This window comes from Emys orbicularis, chromosome 1 (genome assembly GCF_028017835.1).
Source record: "Emys orbicularis isolate rEmyOrb1 chromosome 1, rEmyOrb1.hap1, whole genome shotgun sequence".
In the NCBI taxonomy this organism is placed as follows: Eukaryota; Metazoa; Chordata; order Testudines; family Emydidae; genus Emys; species Emys orbicularis.
Genome location: NC_088683.1, coordinates 2,991,817 through 3,011,295, shown reverse-complemented (window position 1 = coordinate 3,011,295; position 19,479 = coordinate 2,991,817). Strand labels below are relative to the sequence as shown.

General features: G+C 57.3%; 1 protein-coding gene across 1 annotated transcript; it reads left to right on the top strand.

Annotated features, from left to right (window-relative positions):
* The first annotated feature begins 10,740 nt into the window (after nucleotides 1-10,740).
* Nucleotides 10,741-19,479, top strand: LOC135872996 (dromaiocalcin-1-like). The gene is made up of 5 exons (XM_065397452.1): nucleotides 10,741-10,807; nucleotides 12,657-12,751; nucleotides 14,514-14,657; nucleotides 16,024-16,138; nucleotides 19,412-19,479. The coding sequence occupies exons 1-5, from the start codon at nucleotides 10,741-10,743 to the stop codon at nucleotides 19,477-19,479; spliced, it is 489 nt and encodes a 162-aa protein (XP_065253524.1).

Here is a 19,479-nt window from a genome sequence, read left to right as displayed (position 1 = left end):
GGGATTTGTTAACCTATTGGTTGGTATATTATTCTCAAGCCCCCCCCCCCCCCCAGGAAAGGGAGTGAAGGGACTTGGGGGGGATATTTTGGGGAGGATAGGGCTCCAAGTGGCCCCTCCATGAATGTTTGTTTAAATCATTTGGTGGTGGCAGCAATACTGTCCAAGGACAAGGAAAGGTATTTGTGCCTTGCGCAAGTTTTTAACCTAAGTTGGTGGAATATAAGCTTAGGGGGTCTTTCATGCGGGTCCCCACATCTGTACCCCAGAGTTCAGAGTGGGGAGGGAACCCTGACATGGTGGCAGCACAGTGAGATTATTTTGAACCAGAAGCACAGACCTTAAGTGTGACGAACTGGGACTGTTCTTAATGTGGTCTTTGAATGCTGACAGGGGAGTGTGGCTAGGATAGTCTGCATTGGGGGATGGGAGACTGACGGACGGAGAATACCTGAGCATGTAACATGAGAACCCAGGAAGGGGTTAGAGGCCAGGTGACACCTTTGCCCGGGAAACTGAACAAAGGCTGTGGGAGGGGTCGCTGAAGGCAGAGTTTCAGGAGCTGGCTGGGGAGCTGGCTGGGAGGCAGATGGGGCTCTGACCTCGCAAGGGGGCTGGGGTGCCCTGGGACCCCAAGATGGACCTAACTGAGGGGGGTCCTGTTGTCTGTGCCTGCAAGACCTGTCTTGGACTGTATTCCTGTCATCTAAATAAACCTTCTGCTTTACTGGCTGGCTGAGAGTCATGGTGAATCGCAGGAAGCCGGGGGTGCAGGGCCTTGTGTCCCCCCACACTCCGTGACAACTGGTGGCAGCGGTGGGATCTACTGCACCCCGTGGACGACGCTTCCTGCAGTAAGTGACTGGGGAGCAGTAAAACGAAGGGGGATTGACGGGGACCAGGCATGCTGAAGAGTCAGAGAGAGACGGTTATCACCCCTGGGAGTATGTGACCAGCGAGAAGGACTTTTGCAGTAACAGGGTTCCCCGGGGGATCACAGTGAGTGGTCCCAGGGGCGGAGGAGTCTGCAGCTTGACCCTGGCAGAGAGGTGGTGACCTCGAGAAGGGCTGGCACACTAGGGGTCTCCCTGGAAACTGTGGGGAGCGGTGAGCACCCAGGCCTGTGAGTGGCCAGCAGGAAGATGTATGCCAAGCGGCTTAAGAGCGACCTGGTGGAGCTGTGCAAGCAGAGGGGGCTGCGCAGTGGGAGGCTCACCAAAGAACAGCTCATTGCCCAGCTGGAGGAGGGAGATCGCTCGAATGAACTGATCCCTGTCTCTGAGGGAAGCAGCCTGGCAAATGCAGCGCAGGCACCAGTGTCTGTCCCATCTGGGAGTGGTCAGCCGGCTGCTGAGGGCTTCCTGAGACCCCTCCTTCCTATGCCTAGGGGAAGGGTAGGGAGGAGCCCAGCAAATACCGAGGGCGCCGTGACCCCCCCGGCCAGCAGGGGATCCTCCCGGCGAAGCGCGGCATCCGTGGAGCGGAAGTGGCTGGAATGGGAGAAAGAGCTAAAACTGAGAAAGCTGGCAGATCGTGAACAACAGAGACAGCATGAACTGGAGGAGAAAGAGAAACAGAGGCAGCATGAACGGGAGGAGAAAGAGAAACAGAGGCAGCATGAAGAGAGACAGAGGCATCATGAACTGGAGCTGGCGAGGCTGAGGGGCCGCGAGCCCCCGGCTGCGGCGAGTGAGGGGGGACCCAGGACGGCACGGAGCTTTGATAAGTGCATCCTGGCTCCATGTAAGGGAGGGGGAGGACATGGATGACTTCCTGGATGCCTTTGAGACGGCCTGCGAGCTTCACCAGGTTGATCCTGCGGACAGACTCCGGGTTCTCACCCCCTTACTGGACCCCAAAGCCGTGGCATTGTACCGCCAACTGGAAGAGGCGGAGAAAGGGGACTACGAACTATTCAAAAAGGCCCTGCTACGTGAGTTTGGGCTGACTCCTGAGATGTACCGGGAAAGGTTCCGGAGTCAGGATAAAACCCCTGAGATCTCATATCTGCAACTAGCCGTCCGCATGGAGGGATACGCCAGCAAGTGGGCAGATGGGGCCCAGACGAAGGAGGACCTGGTTAAACTGCTGGTACTGGAGCAACTGTATGAGCGGTGCCCATCCGACCTGAGGCTGTGGTTGAGGGACAAAAAACCAGAGAACCCGCGACATGCAGGCCGGCTGGCCGATGAGTTTGTAAAGAGCCGGTCAGGGGATAACAGGGAGGAGTCCCAAAGGAACAGTCCCACCACAACGCAGAGAGAGAGTCACCATGGGACCTCCCAGCGGGAAAATACAGAAAAACCCCATCAAAGGGGAACATCCGGCGTCAGGGCCATCCGACCCACTCGAGGGGAGCCATGGGACATGGGCTGCTATCACTGTGGCCAGGGAGGCCACATACGGGCCCAGTGCCCCAGGCTCAGGGACAGACTGAGCAGACCGAACCCACAGAGGGTTGACTGGGTAGAGACCCAGCCGGGCGAGAGGCAGCATTCCCAGGCAAGGGGGGCTGGCAGAGTACCACCTGCTAAGGAGGGAGGAGAGCTCCAGGCCAGCTCCTCTGGGGGGCTGGATGCTCCAGACTCAGGGTTTTTGGTTTATACGGTGGGCGCGGGGCTGTCCCTCCGGTGAGAGTACCTTGTTCCCCTGGAGGTGGATGGGAGGAAGGTCAATGGATACTGGGATACGGGCGCAGAGGTGACGCTGGCCCGGCCCGAGGTGGTGGCCCCAGATCAGGTGGTGCCCAACACCTACCTGACCCTGACGGGGGTGGGGGGGACATCAGTCAAAGTGCCCGTGGCGAGGGTACACCTGAAGTGGGGGGCCAAGGAGGGCCCCAAGGATGTGGGGGTACACCCGTATTTGCCCACTGAGGTGTTGATGGGGGGGGACCTGGAGGACTGGCCAAGCAACCCCCAGGGTGCCCTGATGGTGACCCGCAGTCAGAGCCGGCGAGGGGCACTGCGCCCTGACCTTGGGGCGGGTGCCTTGCCCGAGGCGCAGGACCCTAACCTGGTGGGGAGGGAACACCCAGGGACACGGCTCAGGGAGGATGCAGCTTCAGACCCAGCCAGCGAGAAAGAGCAGGTGGCCATCCCTGTCCCAGCTGCTGAGTTCCAGGCCGAGGTGCAGAAAGATCCCTCCTTGTGGAAGATAAGGGACCTGGCCGACCTCAGTGCGGTACAGACCATGGGGAGAGGTGGCCGGAAAAGGTTCCTGTGGGAGAAGGGGTTCCTGTACCGAGAATGGGCTCCCCCAGGGAAAATGGAGTCAGGGGGGATCAGGAGGCAGCTGGTGGTACCCCAGAAGTATCGCTGCCAGCTGCTGTACCGGGCCCATGACATTCCCCTCTCAGGGCACCAGGGAACCTGGCGTACCCAGCAGAGGCTGCTACGGAGCTTTTACTGGCCTGGGGTCTTTGTTACTGTCCGACAGTACCGCCGATCCTGTGACCCCTGTCAGAGGGGAAGGAAGCCCAGGGACAAGGGGAAAACGGCTTTAGGATCCTTGCCCAGCATAGAGGAGCCTTCCCAGAGGGTGGCCAAGGTTAAAAGGGGGGCTCTGAACCAAGAGAGCCCGAATCACCGACCTCCAGACTGGAACGCTGGGAGAAGACCCCAGCCCAGTTTGAACCCCAGGGGTATTGGGGTGGGAAAAGGGCACAGGCCGCATAAACCTTCCCACATGCGAACTGCGAGTGCCATCGAGCACACCCGACCTAAGGGGGGGCGTGAAACTGGAGGGGCCTGGTGTAATTCTCACCAAGGAATGGGAGGGATGCTGGGGCATCCACGGGAATGGGGGTAGATTCGAACTTCCCCAGGTCACTGGCTAAAGTGACCCCGCTCAGTTCGGTCTCGAAGGGGGGAGAGATGTGACGAACTGGGACTGTTCTTAATGTGGTCTTTGAATGCTGACAGGGGAGTGTGGCTAGGATAGTCTGCATTGGGGGATGGGAGACTGACGGACGGAGAATACCTGAGCATGTAACATGAGAACCCAGGAAGGGGTTAGAGGCCAGGTGACACCTTTGCCCGGGAAACTGAACAAAGGCTGTGGGAGGGGTCGCTGAAGGCAGAGTTTCAGGAGCTGGCTGGGAAGCGGGGTGGGGAGCTGGCTGGTGATATGGCTGGGAGGCAGACCGGGCTCTGACCTCGAAAGGGGGCTGGGGCGCCCTGGCCCCCCAAGATGGACCTAACTGAGGGGGGTCCTGTTGTCTGTGCCTGCAAGACCTGTCTTGGACTGTATTCCTGTCGTCTAAATAAACCTTCTGCTTTACTGGCTGGCTGAGAGTCATGGTGAATCGCAGGAAGCCGGGGGTGCAGGATAAGCTTAGGGGGTCTTTCATGCGTGTCCCCACATCTGTACCCCAGAGTTCAGAGTGGGGAGGGAACCCTGACATGGTGGCAGCACAGTGGGATTATTTTGAACCAGAAGCACAGACCTTAGGATTTTAAAAGGACCCTTTTTAGCTGAGAGCAGCTGGAGGTTTTTTTCTCTGCCTGAGGGCAGAGTAGTTAAGTTCTTGCAAGGGAATTCACAAGCTGTTTTTTTTTCTTTCTAGCTCTCGGGTTAGGCTAGGCTAAGTGCAGGAAGGCTAGGATGATGGAAAGTGAGGTCCAAAAGAAACTAGAATTAGCCAGATTGGAAGCTGAAGAGAGACAGAAAGAACATGAAAGACAAATGGCCTTAAAGCGCTTGGAGTTGTATGCAGAGGAGAAGAAGGAGGCAAAATGCTTGGAGGCAGAGGCAGCCGGGGAGGAGGCTGGCCATAAAAGAGCCCTGGAGTTAAAAGACAGAGAAATACAGGCCCAGTTTGAGCCCCAGATTTCGGCCCAGAAGTATGAACTCGCTGTTATGGAGTTGAAAAGACAGAACCCTTCAGCAGCTGGCTCCACTTCCCCAAAATTCCACAAATGGGAGCGACTGTGTTCACAGTATGATGAATCCAGTGATATTGCTGAATATTTAATCACCTTTGAGAGACTGTGCACACTTCCAGCAAAATTGACTGGAAGAGTTCTGGACATATTCAACAAGATGCCTATTGAGGATGCTTCTGACTATGGTAAACTTAAGGATTTGGTTTTGAAACAACTTCAAATTACACCTGAAACTTACAGAGTAAAATTTAGAGCCCTTAAGAGAGGTGCTGGACTAAGTAATGTGGTTTATGTAAACCAGATGAAGGATATGTTAGATAAATGGGTCAAAGGAAGGGGTATAACTAGCTTTGAAGGAATGTGTGATTTGGTTGTACAGAAGCACTTCCTGACTATGACCAATGATGATGTAAAACAGTGTTTATGGGATAAGAAAATGGACTCAGCAGAAAGTCTTGCTTCTTATGCTGATCAATGTGAGCAGTCCCATACTGCCAGAGAGGCACGGCAAATCGGAACAAAATGGGTGGAGGTAGCAGAGAGGAACAACCCTGGTCACAGTTTGGGCGTATACCAGACAATTTATCGTCCCACCACACCATTCTCCAGAAACCCACCTTGCCCCACTGACCAGTCAGCTGGGCGATGTTTTAAATGCAATGAGCTGGGGCATGTAAAGCCAACTGCCCCCAAAACCCCAACAGATTACAGTTCATTGCACTGGGGTCACACCAAAGGTCCTCAGGCCCAGATGCCTCCCAGATACCCTCAGAGCGAAGGGAAATTGTGAGTGTGGGAGGGAAGAAGGTTATAGCGTGGAGGGACACTGGAGCACAGGTGTCAACTGTCCACCAATCCTTAGTGGACCCCAAATTGATCAACCCAGAAGCCCAAGTGACGATTCAACCCTTCAAGTCAAACTCTTTTGACTTGCTTACAGCCAAGTTGCCGTCCAGTACAAGGCCTGGTCAGGAATGTGGACGTTTGCAGTCTATGATGATTATCCCATTCCATTGCTGCTGGGGGAAGACTTGGCCAACCATGTGAAGCTTGCCAAGAGGGTGGGAATGGTTACCCGCAGCCAGGCTAAGCAAGCTTTCACACCTATCCCTGTTTCTGAGCCTTCTACAAGGGCCCCGTCTGTGTCACCAGAGACTCAGACTGAGGTGGTGGAACCAGACCCCAGGCCAACATCTGCGACAGCCGTAGTGGATCCAGTGGCACAGACCCAGCCAGAACCAGTCCCGGAACCGGAACTGGCGGAGCAACCAGCACCAGAACCATTGCCAGCATTGAATCCAGCGCTTGCAGCCCCGTCTGCAACACCAACGCCAGAGGGCACCGGCGAGCCTGCCCTGGCAGCAGCAGATACCTACGCAAGAGGCTCAGCCAGAGCCTGAAATACAACATAGTGCACCAGCGGAGAGCAGTTCACAGTCAATGGAAACAGCCCCATCATCTACATCACTTCCAGAGGGACCAAGCCCAAGTCCACAATTCAATGAGGAACTGATGTCTCCAACATCAAGGGAACAGTTCCAGGCTGAGCAGGAAGCAGATGACAGCCTCCAGGGAGCTTGAACGGCGGCACGGAGCACCCCACCGCCTCTCAGCTCTTCTAACCGATCCCGGTTTGTTGTAGAAAGAGAACTTTTGTACAAGGAAACTCTTTCTGGTGGGCAGTGAAGAGTAAAGAATTTCTGGAGCCTCTATCCACAGCTGAGGTCTCAGTCCAAGGGCACGGGCAGGGTGTTACAAAAGGTCATGGGTCGACAAGCACAAGGGAAAAGCTGAAGGCCCTTGGAGGAGGGACCTGACCGGGCAAGGAAGGGTTTGTGGGAGGGTATCAATCTTAAGGAGTGTTACCAAGTACGAAACCATTCGAATGCCACTGCTGCAGACCCCCTAGTCCCAGGGGGCCCCACATGGGGCATAGGGGGGGTTCTGAGGGTGAAGCCAATGGACCCAGCCACCCAGGGGAAGGTGAGGGAAGTGCCAGACCCTGGTGCCTCATATCTAGGATGGATAAAGGACCCCACACAGCCTGCTCCCCACCCAAATCGGGCTGAGGGTTCCCAGCTCTGAGGCATAAACTATACTGATTCAATCGCTGACATCAGTCCTGGAGCTTTGCGGGGCTTCTCTGAGCCTCTGGGCTTTGTGCTCGTCCAGCAATGACAGTGAGTCCCCTGGCCAGCTACAAGATGGGCGGGGGCATGAATGGCTCCATTGTTACAGATGGAGCTGACTGATGTTTATCACAGGGTAAATATAAAGGACGAGTGACTAAGAAGTTTTAAAGCTGGGTGTCTGTCCCGGGGCAGGTCACAAGCTCCTCAAACAGCAGTAAGCAGTGGGGAGATGTTTGTTCAGGATGGCAGAAGGTGCCAGGCTAGGGGAGGTAGCTGACATCTGGCTTAGGAAGGCTGCCAGCCTCTTGTGGCCCAGTTATGGCGAGGCAGCTAGCGCCCTGCAGTCAGCGCTGGAGCTAAGGGCCTGTTCAGAGGAGAATTTTCCAGCTCTCTAAAACCCACAAAAAATACCAGCTCAGCCTACATTGCGGAGGTGGTGTCAGAGGCTGGGGACATGGGTCAGAGGCGCCAGAGGCTGGGGACATGGCTCAGAGGCACTGGAAATGTGGGTCAGAGGCACTGGGGATGTGGCTCAGAGGCACTGGGGATGTGGCTCAGAGGCGCTGAGGGCATGGGTCAGAGGCCCTGGAGGCTGGTGACATGATTTGGAGGTGCTGGAGGCTGGGGACGTGGGTCAGAGGTTGCTGGTGGCTGGGGATGTGGGTCAGAGGTTGCTGGTGGCTAGGGACGTGGTATGAGACACCAGGGAGACTCTGGGGATTCTACCGAGCAGTGGATGTGTTATTCCTTGCAAAGCTTTTGATACGGTCTCCCACGGTATTCTTGCCGCCAAGTTAAAGAAGTATGGGCTGGATGAATGGACTGTAAGGTGGATAGAAAGCTGGCTAGATCGTCGGGCTCAATGGGTAGTGATCAATGGCTCCATGTCTAGTTGGCAGCCGGTTTCAAGTGGAGTGCCCCAAGGGTCGGTCCTGGGGCCGGTTTTGTTTAATATCTTTATTAATGATCTGGAGGATGGTGTGGACTGCACTCTCAGCAAGTTTGCAGATGACACTAAACTGGGAGGCGTGGTAGATACACTAGAGGGTAAGGATCGGATACAGAGGGACCTAGACAAATTAGACGATTGGGCCAAAAAAAACCTGATGAGGTTCAACAAGGACAAGTGCAGAGTCCTGCACTTAGGACGGAAGAATCCCATGCACTGCTACAGACTGGGGACCGACTGGCTGGGTAGCAGTTCTGCAGAAAAGGACCTAGGGTTCACAGTGGACGAGAAGCTGGATATGAGTCAACAGTGTGCTCTTGTTGCCAAGAAGGCTAACGGCATTTTGGGCTGTATAAGTAGGGGCATTGCCAGCAGATCGAGGAACGTGATCGTTCCCCTTTATTCGACATTGGTGAGGCCTCATCTGGAGTACTGTGTCCAGTTTTGGGCCCCACACTACAAGAAGGATGTGGAAATATTGGAAAGAGTCCAGCGGAGGGCAACAAAAATGATTAGGGGTCTGGAGCACATGACTTATGAGGAGAGGCTGAGGGAACTGGGATTGTTTAGTCTCCAGAAGAGAAGAATGAGGGGGGATTTGATAGCTGCTTTCAACTACCTGAGGGGGGGTTCCAAAGAGGATGGATCTCGGCTGTTCTCAGTGGTGGCAGATGACAGAACAAGGAGCAATGGTCTCAAGTTGCAGTGGGGGAGGTCTAGGTTGGATATTAGGAAAAACTTTTTCACTAGGAGGGTGGTGAAGCACTGGAATGCGCTATCTAGGGAGGTGGTGGAGTCTCCTTCTTTGGAGGTTTTTAAGGCCCGGCTTGACAAAGCCCTGGCTGGGATGATTTAGTTGGGAATTGGTCCTGCTTTGAGCAGGGGGTTGGACTAGATGACCTCCTGAGGTCCCTTCCAACCCTGATATTCTATGATTCTATGATTCTACCCACGCAGCCTATACCAGTAAGCCCCAGCTGTGCCCCATGGCTGCCGTAGGGGGTCACTCCGGGGTGCCTGGGGGAAGTCGTGACATCAGTGCAAATGTGTCTGCTGCAGACAGGCCTTGGGGTCTGAGCGGGTTGGTTTGGCTCTTCCTGGGGGGTTGACCAGCCCGGGCTGGCTCGTTTAGGGGTCTGGCTGACTTAGGGCTGTGAGGCTTTCAGGGGAATCCCACGTTCCCAGTCTCCCTCGGTCCAGATCGGCTCCGTAGGAGGTCGGGGGCGTGTGTCCAGGGAAGCAGGATGGGGTGGGATGCAGGCTGCAGGGGCCAGGGTTGTGCTTGGTGTCCCTTTTTATAGGGACTCTACAGGTATTCCTGGAGCCGCGATCACTCCACAGCTCAGGGCTCTCCCGTCCGAGGCCGGCGCCCCACACAAGGCCTGTGTCACTGCCTGAGCCCTGCGCCCTGGGGAGAACGGGCAGGGTGGCTGGGTTGGTGCAGGCCAAGCTCAGTGTTGTGACGGGACATGCTAAAGGGGGAGAATAACGACTGCTCTAGGGAAGGGAGATGGGGCACGTTGGTTCAGCCCATCTCCTAGCACAAGAACACGGGGACAGTCCAATACTGAAAGGCACCAGAAAGGAAATTCTTTCCCCACACAACGTGATTAGACTGTGGAACTCACTGCCACAATATATTATTGAGGTCAGCAGTTTAGCAGGATTCAGAAAATGACTCGACATTTATGTGGAGAACAGGAACATGCAGAGTTCTAACCGTGAGGATAAAACTACCCCAGAGCTCAGGCTGGGCTATAAACCCTCCTGCTTCAGGGCATGAGCTGGGTGCTGAGCATTGGGGGTCAGGCAGCGTCTTCACCAAAGCAGGTTTTCCCCTCGCTGCCACTGCTGGGATTCTTGCCTCGTCCCATGAGGCAGCTGGTCCTGGCTATGACAGGAGACTGGGCTACAGAGCCCCGGGCTGATCCTCCCTGAACGCCGGGATGGCAAAGAGCCAGCTGCAGCCCGGCCGAGGGAGACGGCAGTGATGGTGGTGGGGGGAGGACTCAGGTTCGTGCAGAGGCCCAGGATGGGTCCGTTACCCAATGCCTCTGCCTTTGATCTCACCCTAACTAAGGCTTCCTGATGGTCCCAACTCAGCTGACGGGCGGGTCACAGAGTCTCTGTTTGCTTTGGGCTGGGATCCTTGTATTTGCCAGCTGGGCTGATTTGCATGTTCAGCATCTTGCCCCCTCCCTTCTCCCCCCCTCGTGCCCCCAGTAGGGCTATAAATACCCCGGAGAGCCAGCGCCCTGCACAGGCTGAGCTCCGATCCTCATCGCTCCAGACAGGCACCCGGACAGACAGACAGGTGAGTCCCTGCCCCCTCCCGGCCCTTCTCCCTCCTCGCTGGGTGCTGGGCTCTTGGTGGCATCTGAGCCCTGTGACGGGGCCTCATGGCCGCACTTGCCCTGTGTGAGTCCCTGGGGCCGTCTCTGTCCTACCCCTTCCCCCACAGCGCGGCCCCGGCACCCCGTCCCCATGTGTCGGTGCTGAGCGTCCTCTCCCTGGGGCTCTGCTCCCCGCGCCCCTGCCCTGCCCTGCGTGGCTGGAGAGGAGGGGCAGGGAGAGCCCACGGAGGGGGCCCACACACAGCTCCCCTGATTCACAGGGACCCTTCCAGCCCAGGCAGGCCCTTAGCAAACAGCCCAGCTCCGAAGCGCCTCCCTCTGGGAAATGCCCCATGGTGGAGGTGGGGTCACTCCCAGGGTGTCTCGGGCTCTCGTGACCCCATCTCCTTGTGTGTTTTCTCCCCAGGGGAAGCAAGAAGATGGGGCCAGTCGCCTACTTCAGCCTCTGCCTCCTCGGCTGCCTGATCTTTAACCCCTCGCTGGAAGGTGAATCCCTGCCCGGCCCCTCGGAGCTGGAGCCCCGGGGGCTGGTTGCCATGATGGGAATTGGGAAGTGAATTAATTTCCCTCGTCACTTCCAGAGCCACTGCCCGTCTCCTGCTGCTGGGGGTCACTGCCCTGGGGGGAGCCCAGGCCCTGCGGCCCCTCCCCAGGGAGCGGGTGAGAGAAGGTGGATGAAATGCCCCCCAGGGTCGGCTCTTCCCATGAGGATTGGGTGGGGCCAGTCCCTGGGCAATGGGCGCTCAGCCCCCGTCAGCTACAGCTCCCATCCCACCCTCCTGTGTTTCCCTCCCAATGGCCGGCCATGTCGCCACAGGGTCCCTCTCCAAGGGCTGGTCATGGCTCCGCTCCAACCCCAGCTTCTCCCACATCCAGCCTCTGATCCCGGCTGGGCTGCCCCATTCCCTGCACACTGTGTCTTTCTCCTCCAGACTGTCCCATTCCCCCCCGCCCCCGCTGGGACTCCGCCTCACCCTGTCCCGCTGTGCCCCCTGCCCCGGGCGCTTGCACACAATCTCTCTCCTCTTTTCACAAGAGCTGCCAAGGTTTGTGCAGTTCCAGTTCCATGTGTCATTACTCAGTGAGCTATTTGCATGAGTCCACCCAGCCTGTGGTCACTAAACCCTTCCCCAAGCAGTGAGAGGGCAGGGCATGGAGCTGCCCAGAACAGGGCAGGTTTGGGGTACAGGGTGGATGGGGTGCTGGGATTGGCAGGGGGCGTGATAGTGGGGCTCTGGAAGACCCCCTAGGTAGGCAGGTTTTGGGAGGTTTCTGAGGTCGCTGGGAGCTGGGGTGCTGGGTGAGAGTTGGGGGCTGGTCACTGGGGTATCTTGGGGGGCAGGGTCTGGCTGGGGCTCTTGGTCTGGGGGAGCCTGGGGCAGCTGTTGAGCCCCCCACTTCCTATCCCCACCAGGCAGACACCTGCTGCTGCTGCTTCCTCCCGGCCTCTCATGGCTGCAGCTGCTCCCCATGTGGACCCGGCACAGCCGGAGGGGGCAGACGTGCACTGGGCTCTCCGTGGCCTGTAGCAGCCCTAGAGGGAGCTGTAGCTTCCCCCACAGCTCAGCTGGGTGCTGGAGGCTGAGGCCAGCTGCAGGTATGTGGCCAAAGGTGCCACACGCAGGGGCACAGTGAGGGAGGAGGCCAGGGAGCTTGGCCCTTGACCCCAGCGGGCTGGCGTAACCGCAGAGCCCCTTCTCCGCTGCCAGGGTGTGAGTGGCGTTGGGACCCCGTACACCAGCTTGGCACGCCACGCACATTTGGGGCAGCCGGGCAGGTGACCCCGCCTTAGAAAACTTGTGGTTGTGCCCCTGGTGCCATGCAAGATGCTAGATGCAAGGCACAGGGCAGCCCCACAGACCACTCGTTTCCCCGTCTGAATACCCCACCCACTCCCACCCCCCGGGCTCCGCTCTCACCTCCTGCCCGGCCCTCCCTTTGGAACTATGATCCCTGCTCCCATGTTCCTCCTGTGTCGCCCCAGGGCTCCCCCATCTTCACTCGGCTCCTCCCCTCCCTGCCAGGTTCTCCGTCCCACTCTCCGGTACAGCCCAGGGACCTCAGCCTTGCTGGGGGGAGGGGGCAGGGGTTGTAGTTACCCATCTCGGGGCTGGGAGTCCAGGGGGCTGTCAACCCCCCCACAGTGCACTGGCTCCTTCCTCCCCTAGGGAGCCCTGGGGAAAGGAGCCCCTGCCCCATGCAAACCCAGAGGCCCTGCCCGGCTGGGATCCCTGCTCAGGGCTGGGTTCCAGGGGCCCCGTTCTGCCGATGTGGGATCTAACCACGATGTCCTGACCCCACCATTCCCCCCCCCCCCCCGGCTCCCTCTCTGCAGGGGCACAGGCTAGGCCCTGTCCCAGGGGCTGGTTCTCCTTCCAAGACGACTGCTATGGATACTTCCCCGAAAAGCTGAGCTGGGAGAGGGCTAAGGTAAGAGGCTCCTCTCGTGGATGCAGCTGGGGAGCGGCAGCGCTGAGGGGCTCCTGGAATGGGGGGAACTGAGCAGAGGAAGAATTGGGCTGGGCTGGGGAATGGCTCCCGGGGAGGGGTGGGAGCCCAGCGCTTGGGAGTTTTTATTTGGGGAACAGGCTGCTGAGGGAAGCATCCTGCCCAAATAGCATGTTGCCCCTTGATCTCCTCCAGATCCAACATGCTTCAGATGAGCTGTAGCTAATGAGGGGTCGGGGTGCCTAACCATGGCCCCATCACTTTTATTGGCCGGAAGGTCGAGCGAGGGGTGGGGTGGGGTGTGGAGAGGAATGATCGGGGCCGGGGCCTCAGGGAAAGAGGCAGCGTGGGGGCAGGGCCTTGGGGGAAGAGGTGGTGCAGGAGTGGGGCCTTGGGGGAAAGGGTGGTGTGAGGGCAGAGGCTCGGGGAGAAGGGGTGGAATGGGGGCGGGGCCTCAGGCTTAATCTTTTGCGGGTTTGCGGGGTCTTTTACCAGTGAAAGAGCCTTACACAGTAATATCCTACTTAACCTCTGTTTATTAACAATCACCAAAACAGAAGGCACACGCTAAGCCTACAGTGCTCCCCACTCCCAATAAGGCAGATGAACTTTTCTTGAGGCCAGTCAGGATCAGGTCCACCCGGGGAACCCCAGTTTCTGCACCGTGTCATTGGCAGGGTGTTGAGGTCTGGCAGCTCTGATCTTTGGGGCTGGGTCCTGGAGTTGGTTCCAAAGAACTTCCTCTTGGACCCCAGTTTATATCGTGAAACTTGAGTCCTGCTTAGCTGTACCGTAACCAATCATTTTACTACAATTTTACTAAGCAATTCTCTAACCAATCCTAACATATTGTAAAACAATCCCTTAACCAATCAGGGCCCACGGCCTTAGTTGATTTACACCCAACAAAATGAGTTATGTAACAGACAGAAACAACCAAAGAACTAGACAGAGACGGGACAGATAAACAATACGGAAGTGGGGACCATAAAGATAAAACAGTAAAGAAATGAGGATTTCACAACCACAACTCTTGATACGTGATTCCTTGCCAGACAGGATGCTATCAAATGAAGTTTTCTGTAACCACCTTACAATCTGTTTCTTTCTCTGGAGACGGTGGGTGCTGTTCGCACAGGAGCCTTTTTAACAGCCGGATATGACATTGTTTTCATGTCATTTAGAGGGAATGTGAGGAAGTGACTTTCGGCTTCTTAGCTCATGGCTGCTGCTGTCCTAATTTGGCTGCAGACAAAGGCCTCAGACCTGACACTGGGGTTGGGGGAGTGAACATGGGGTTGAGGAGAGCAGAGGAAATAGGAAACCAGCCCCCTCAGCTGCCTGCCCAGGTGGCAGATGGGGCCCGGGGTAGGGGGCATGTTCTCTCCTGTGTCTCTGGCTCCCACAATGCTGCAGGCTGGAATAAGGCCCTGGCTTGGGGCTGCTAAAGGTCCAGGTTAAGGTCCAGCCTGAGAGTAAAGTTCAGGGACAAAAGTCCCCTCCAAGGGGTGGTGCTGTGCATTGTGCCAGGTGAGGTCAGGAGGGGTTTGGCCCTGGAGTATTTCTGCAGTGTGGGGTGCAAGGGGGCAGGCCATGCACTAGGGCTGGGGGCTCTCTCCCCTCACAGCCCTTGCTGCTCGGGGTGCTGCCCGGGGGAGGCAGGGCCACAGGTTCCTGCCAGGCACTTTCCAGCTGCCGTCAGCAGGGGGAGCAATGGAGGGAACTGGCCTTGTCCTTGTCACAGGCTCGGTGTCAGAGCTTCGGCAACGGGGCCCATCTCGCCGCCATTCACAGCGAGGAGGAGCACGATGCAGTCGCTGGTTTCATCGCCCGCTCTCAGCGCCATGACGACGACGATGTCTGGATCGGACTCCACATCCCTGTCCAGGTGAGTGCCCGGCACCCACGCTGGCTCTGAAGTCTGCTTTTCTGCTAAGTGCAGCTACTGTGGTTGTTACAAACTGGCCCAGTCCCTCTGTGTGCGCTCCCCAGTCTGTTGTGAGCTGACCCAGCTGCTGGGTTCCAGGTGCATCCAAGCCAGCTGGGGCTGGGTAGGGTCTAGTCACCATTCCCAGCTGGAGTCCTCAAGTGGCCCCTCCCCTGGTTGGCGCTAACCCCGCGGTGAGGCTGAGGCCTGGTCTACACGAGGAAATTAGGTTGGTGTAACTACATCAGGGCCGGCTCCAGGCACCAGCTTAACAAGCAGGTGCTTGGGGCGGCCAAGGGAGAGGGGCGGCACCTGCGGCAATTCGGGGGCGGCAGGTCCCTCACTCCCTCTAGGAGCAAAGGACCTGCCCCTGAACTGCCACCGCCGATCGCGCCTTTTTTTCCCCAATTGCCGCTGTGGATCGCGATCGCGGCTTTTTTTTTTTTTTTTTGCTTGGGGCGGCAGAAATGCTGGAGCCGGCCCTGAACTACATCACTCGGGGGTGTGAAAATCCACCTCCTGAGTGAGGCAGTTAAACCGACTTACCCCTGGTGTAGACAGTGCTAGGTTGCCGGGAGAATCCCCCCCTTGACCTAGCTACGGCCTCTCGGGGAGGTGGGTTCACTGCGCTGACGGCAGAACCTGTCCCGTCGGCATAGGCAGCGTCTTCACTGAATCGCTACCGCGGGGCAGCTGCAGGGTTTTAGGTGTAGACAAATCCCAAGATTCGTCAGCGTTTCAGGCTGGGCAGAGTCTCTCCTGCGAAACCTTGTCGCATGTGCTGATGGCTGGCTCCCTGCTTGGAGCAGGACCTCGCTTTTAAACAGCTCCCCTGTCTCTGAGCCAGGTGCTCACCCCCCCAGCTCACCCCGCCAGGTCATGCTGCCCTCCCCTTGGCAGGCCCCAGTGTAGGACATCTATTGCTCCATAGACATGGGCCAATAGTTCAGAGTCAGTGGCCACTGATGGACCCATGGCAGTCTTCATTACATCTAGAGATGGTCCCTCAGTGGGGTGTCAGATGCCTTTCCCAGGCCGGGCAGCACAATACACGGCCCCTGGGCAAGCCCAAATTAGGCCAAGCTCAGTGCTAATCCTTCCGCCTGGGGCACAGAACAAGCTCCACACTCTGATAAGTCCTAGCCCAGCCTGTCACAGCAGTTAAGTGTTGGCTCCATCAGGGTCTCTAGCGTCCGTGACCCTCAGTTGGCCTCTCCTGCCAGCCCTGCCCATGGCCCTCCCCTGTCTCACCCGGATCCTTCTCTAGCTAATCTTAGTTTCTATAAAAAGCGTGTCCCTGTGGTCTCCTCTTGCCCGGTGTCTGCAGAGACAAAGCTGGTCCTGGGTTGATGGCTCCACAGTGGACTACAGTGCTTGGGAGAAGCAGAAAAGCTACTATTCCCTGAAGGGGGAGCACTGTGCGGTGCTGGAGGAAGACACAGGTAAGCAAGAGGCTCAGAGCCACGTGTCAACGAGGGAGATGCTGACCCGGTGCTTTGGGGACCCTGCTCACTCACTCTCTCCCATCCAGCCCTGTGTGGGTTGTTGGTGTCTGAGGGAGACCTGTGCACAGCAAGCTGGTAACACTGACTCCTGGGGCTGGGATACAGCCTGTTACCAGATTTGCCCGTTACTTTGGGGTGCGCTCATTTATTAGGGTTACTCTTGGAGGGGGGGTTCTGTAATTCTATCAATGTTCTGCTTGTGTCACTTGTGGGGGGAGGGATAGCTCAGTGGTTTGAGCATTGGCTTGCTAAACCCAGGATTGTGAGTTCAATCCTTGAGGGGGCCCCTTAGGGATCTGGGGCAAAAACTGTACTTGGTCCTGCTAGTGAAGGCAGGGGGCTGGACTCGATGACCTTTCAGGGTCCCTTCCAGCTCTATGAGATAGGGATGTCTCTATTGTATTGTATTGTTCTCATATGGAGCTCTACTCCCTGTTGCAAGTCCCCTCCCAACGGAGCTATCCTGCAGGACCTTGGTTCCCCAGGGCTGGTTCTTCCAGTCCCAGAATCAGACGAACACACACACATTAACAGAGCGTGTCTGAGAGGACTGGGTTAATCAGCATTGCCAAGCTGACCCCTTATCTGCCCCTGGACTCAGCAGGCTGGTAGAGCAGCACTTCCAATCTGCCACCCTCAGATGTCCCAGGCTCAGCACGACCCTACCCCCACTGTCATGTTATAATTGTTCTGGTCGTAACCCACTGGATGAGGATTTTGGGGCGCTGCCGGGATCTTTGGCTTAGGTACGAGGGGCGTTGCTGCAGAGCAAATGGGGAAGCCAAAAAACATCCACGGCGCGGGGGGGGGAGAGGGAGAATGAGCGGCAACCAGCTTAACCATGAAAGTTATTTATTGCCAGGTAATTACCATAGGGGAGCCAAACAAACAAAACAGTGATAATATTAAATCTAACTTAAATTTGATTACAAAAGTCAGGTTTAGAAAACTATAAGTGATCACACAAGTCGGGGTCAGACGGCTACACCGAGAGAGAGAGTTAGGTTCTCACCACTCCGTAAAGCTTGAATCGATCGGGGGTCCCAGGTGGTGGTAGCTCAGGGTCCTGAGTGCTGGAGACAGGCAGAGCCCCCAGCACAATCAGTCAGGAGAAGATGAAGTCCCAGTGGAACTGATGCAGATTTTGGATCCAGGCATCAGAACACTTACTTGAGCAGGGTCGGGGTTTGTGGAGGAAAAATGTTGTTTGTGGATAAACTGATGGCTCAAGGGAGTAAACCAACATTGTTTTGTTCAGGCTAGACAATAGGAACTGCTCATTCCTGGCTATGGGCCGTGTTCCTTCCAGGGAGCTCACAATGCAATTGGGCAGCTTCAGTATTTTGGATCCCAATAATGGATTTGTTACTAGAATTGGTCTGATAACTGCTGAGCTGGGTGTGGGCAGTCGTAGGTTCATTAACATCTGGAGCAGAGATCCCCCAGCATGCACTGCTTCCCTGCTTTTCTGGTCCCAGAGTTCCGTGCGGTTCTTGCCTGGGAATCTCTGTTCTCCATTCTGTAGGCTAATGGAGATGCCTCCTTGTCCCATCTCCGATGCAGATGAGGCTAGGGGAGTTTCCTTAATCCTTGTTCAGAGGGGTTTAGGTGTTTCTCCCACGGCCTTTTCGTTGCTTTTTGTGAGTCTTTCTTCTGATCAGCTTTGGTTCAAGCAGAGGCTGAGGTGGGGGGTGGGTGGGAAGGTCTTTCATGAGTCAGACAGGCTGGATACTGCGTCCTGGTTCCCCAAGAGCACAGAACTTCCCCTCTGCACGGCGGCTGAGCCCTGCCTGGGACAGATGTTCCCATGGGTGTAGCCAGACCCAGGTGGGCAGGGCATGGAGGGGGCCTGGCTGTGGGGCAGCTCACTCAGCAGGGAGGGAGGCAGCAGCCCAGTTCCTGAGCGGGTGCCCCCAGTCCCGGGGCAGGGCTCTCGCTCTCTCCTCGGCCCTCTGGCTGGGGTGGGGGGCATGTGGGGTGGGGGAGGTAGGAGCAGTAGCACATGGACCAGGCGTCTCCCCTTTCACACTGAGCCTCGGCCTCTCTTTGCAGGATGGGGCTGCCCCAATCTGGGGTGCTCAGGGCTCCATCCCACCCTCCTCTTCCTCAGGGCTGTGCACAGGAGCTGAGATCTTCTCCGAGGGGCACGGAACGGGGCGGGGGAGGAGTCACTGTATGGACAGGGACTGATAGGGTTGCCAACTTTCTAGTTGCACAAAACCAAACACTCTAGCCCCACCCCTTCCCAGAGGTCCTACCCCCTGCTCACTACATCCCCCCACCCTTGGTGGCTCACTCTCCCCCACAGTCACTGACTTTCACTGGGCTGGGGTAGGGGGTTGGAGTGCGGGAGGGGGTGAGGGCTCTGGCTGGGGGTGCGGACTCTGGGGTGGGGCTGGGGATGAGGAGTTTGGAGTACAGGAGGGGGCTCAAGGCTGGGGCAGGGGGTTGGCATGCAGGGGGGTGAGGGCTGTGGGCTGTGGGTGCAGGCTCTGGGGTGGGGCTGGGGATGAGGGGTTTGGGGTACAGGAGGGGGCTCCAGGCTTGGGGGGTGCTCAGGCCTGGGTTAGGGGGTTGGGGCTCAGGGGTTGGGGCACGGGTAATGAGAGTGCGGAGCCGGTGCTCAGGGCAGGGGCAGCGCGTGGAGCCTCGTGGCCCCCCAATCTAGGAGACAGACCTGCTGCTGGCCGCTTCTGGGGCGCAGCGCGGAGCCAGGACAGGTAGAGACTAGCCTGCCTTAGGCTATGTCTTCACTACCCGCCGATCCGGCGGGTAGCAATCGGTCTATCGGGGATCGACTTACCGCGTCTAGTGAAGACACGGTAAAATCGATCCCTGATCGCTCTGCCGTCGACTCCGGAAATCCACCTCGGCAAGAGGCGGCAGCGGAGTCGGCGGCAGCGCGGCAGCGGTCGACTTTCCCGCGTCCTCACCGCCAGGTAAGCCGACCTAAAATACGCAACTTCAGCTACGGTATTCACGTAGCTGAAGTTGCGTATCTTAGGTCGGACCCCCGCTGTAGTGTAGACCTAGCCTCAGTGACGCAGCACCGCCAACCAGACTTCTAGCGGCCCGGTTGGCAGTGCTGACCGGAGCCACCAGGGTCCCTTTTCAACTGGGTGTTCTGGTCGAAACCTGGACACCTGGTCACCCTAGCAGGAACGGCCCAGCCTGCCCCACCCCACGGGTCATTTCTGTTTTTCTTTCTAGGTTTCATGACTTGGGACAACGACTCCTGTAACGATAGAAACCCGTTTGTCTGCAAGTACGGGCCTTAG

Excerpts from the sequence above, each read along its gene's own strand:
- LOC135872996 (XM_065397452.1), top strand. The coding sequence starts at position 10,741 with ATGGGGCCAGTCGCCTACTTCAGCCTCTGCCTCCTCGGCTGCCTGATC. Across the intron at positions 12,752-14,513 it reads TGAGCTGGGAGAGGGCTAAG|GCTCGGTGTCAGAGCTTCGG; the intron begins GTAAGAGGCTCC and ends TCCTTGTCACAG. Across the intron at positions 14,658-16,023 it reads GACTCCACATCCCTGTCCAG|AGACAAAGCTGGTCCTGGGT; the intron begins GTGAGTGCCCGG and ends CGGTGTCTGCAG.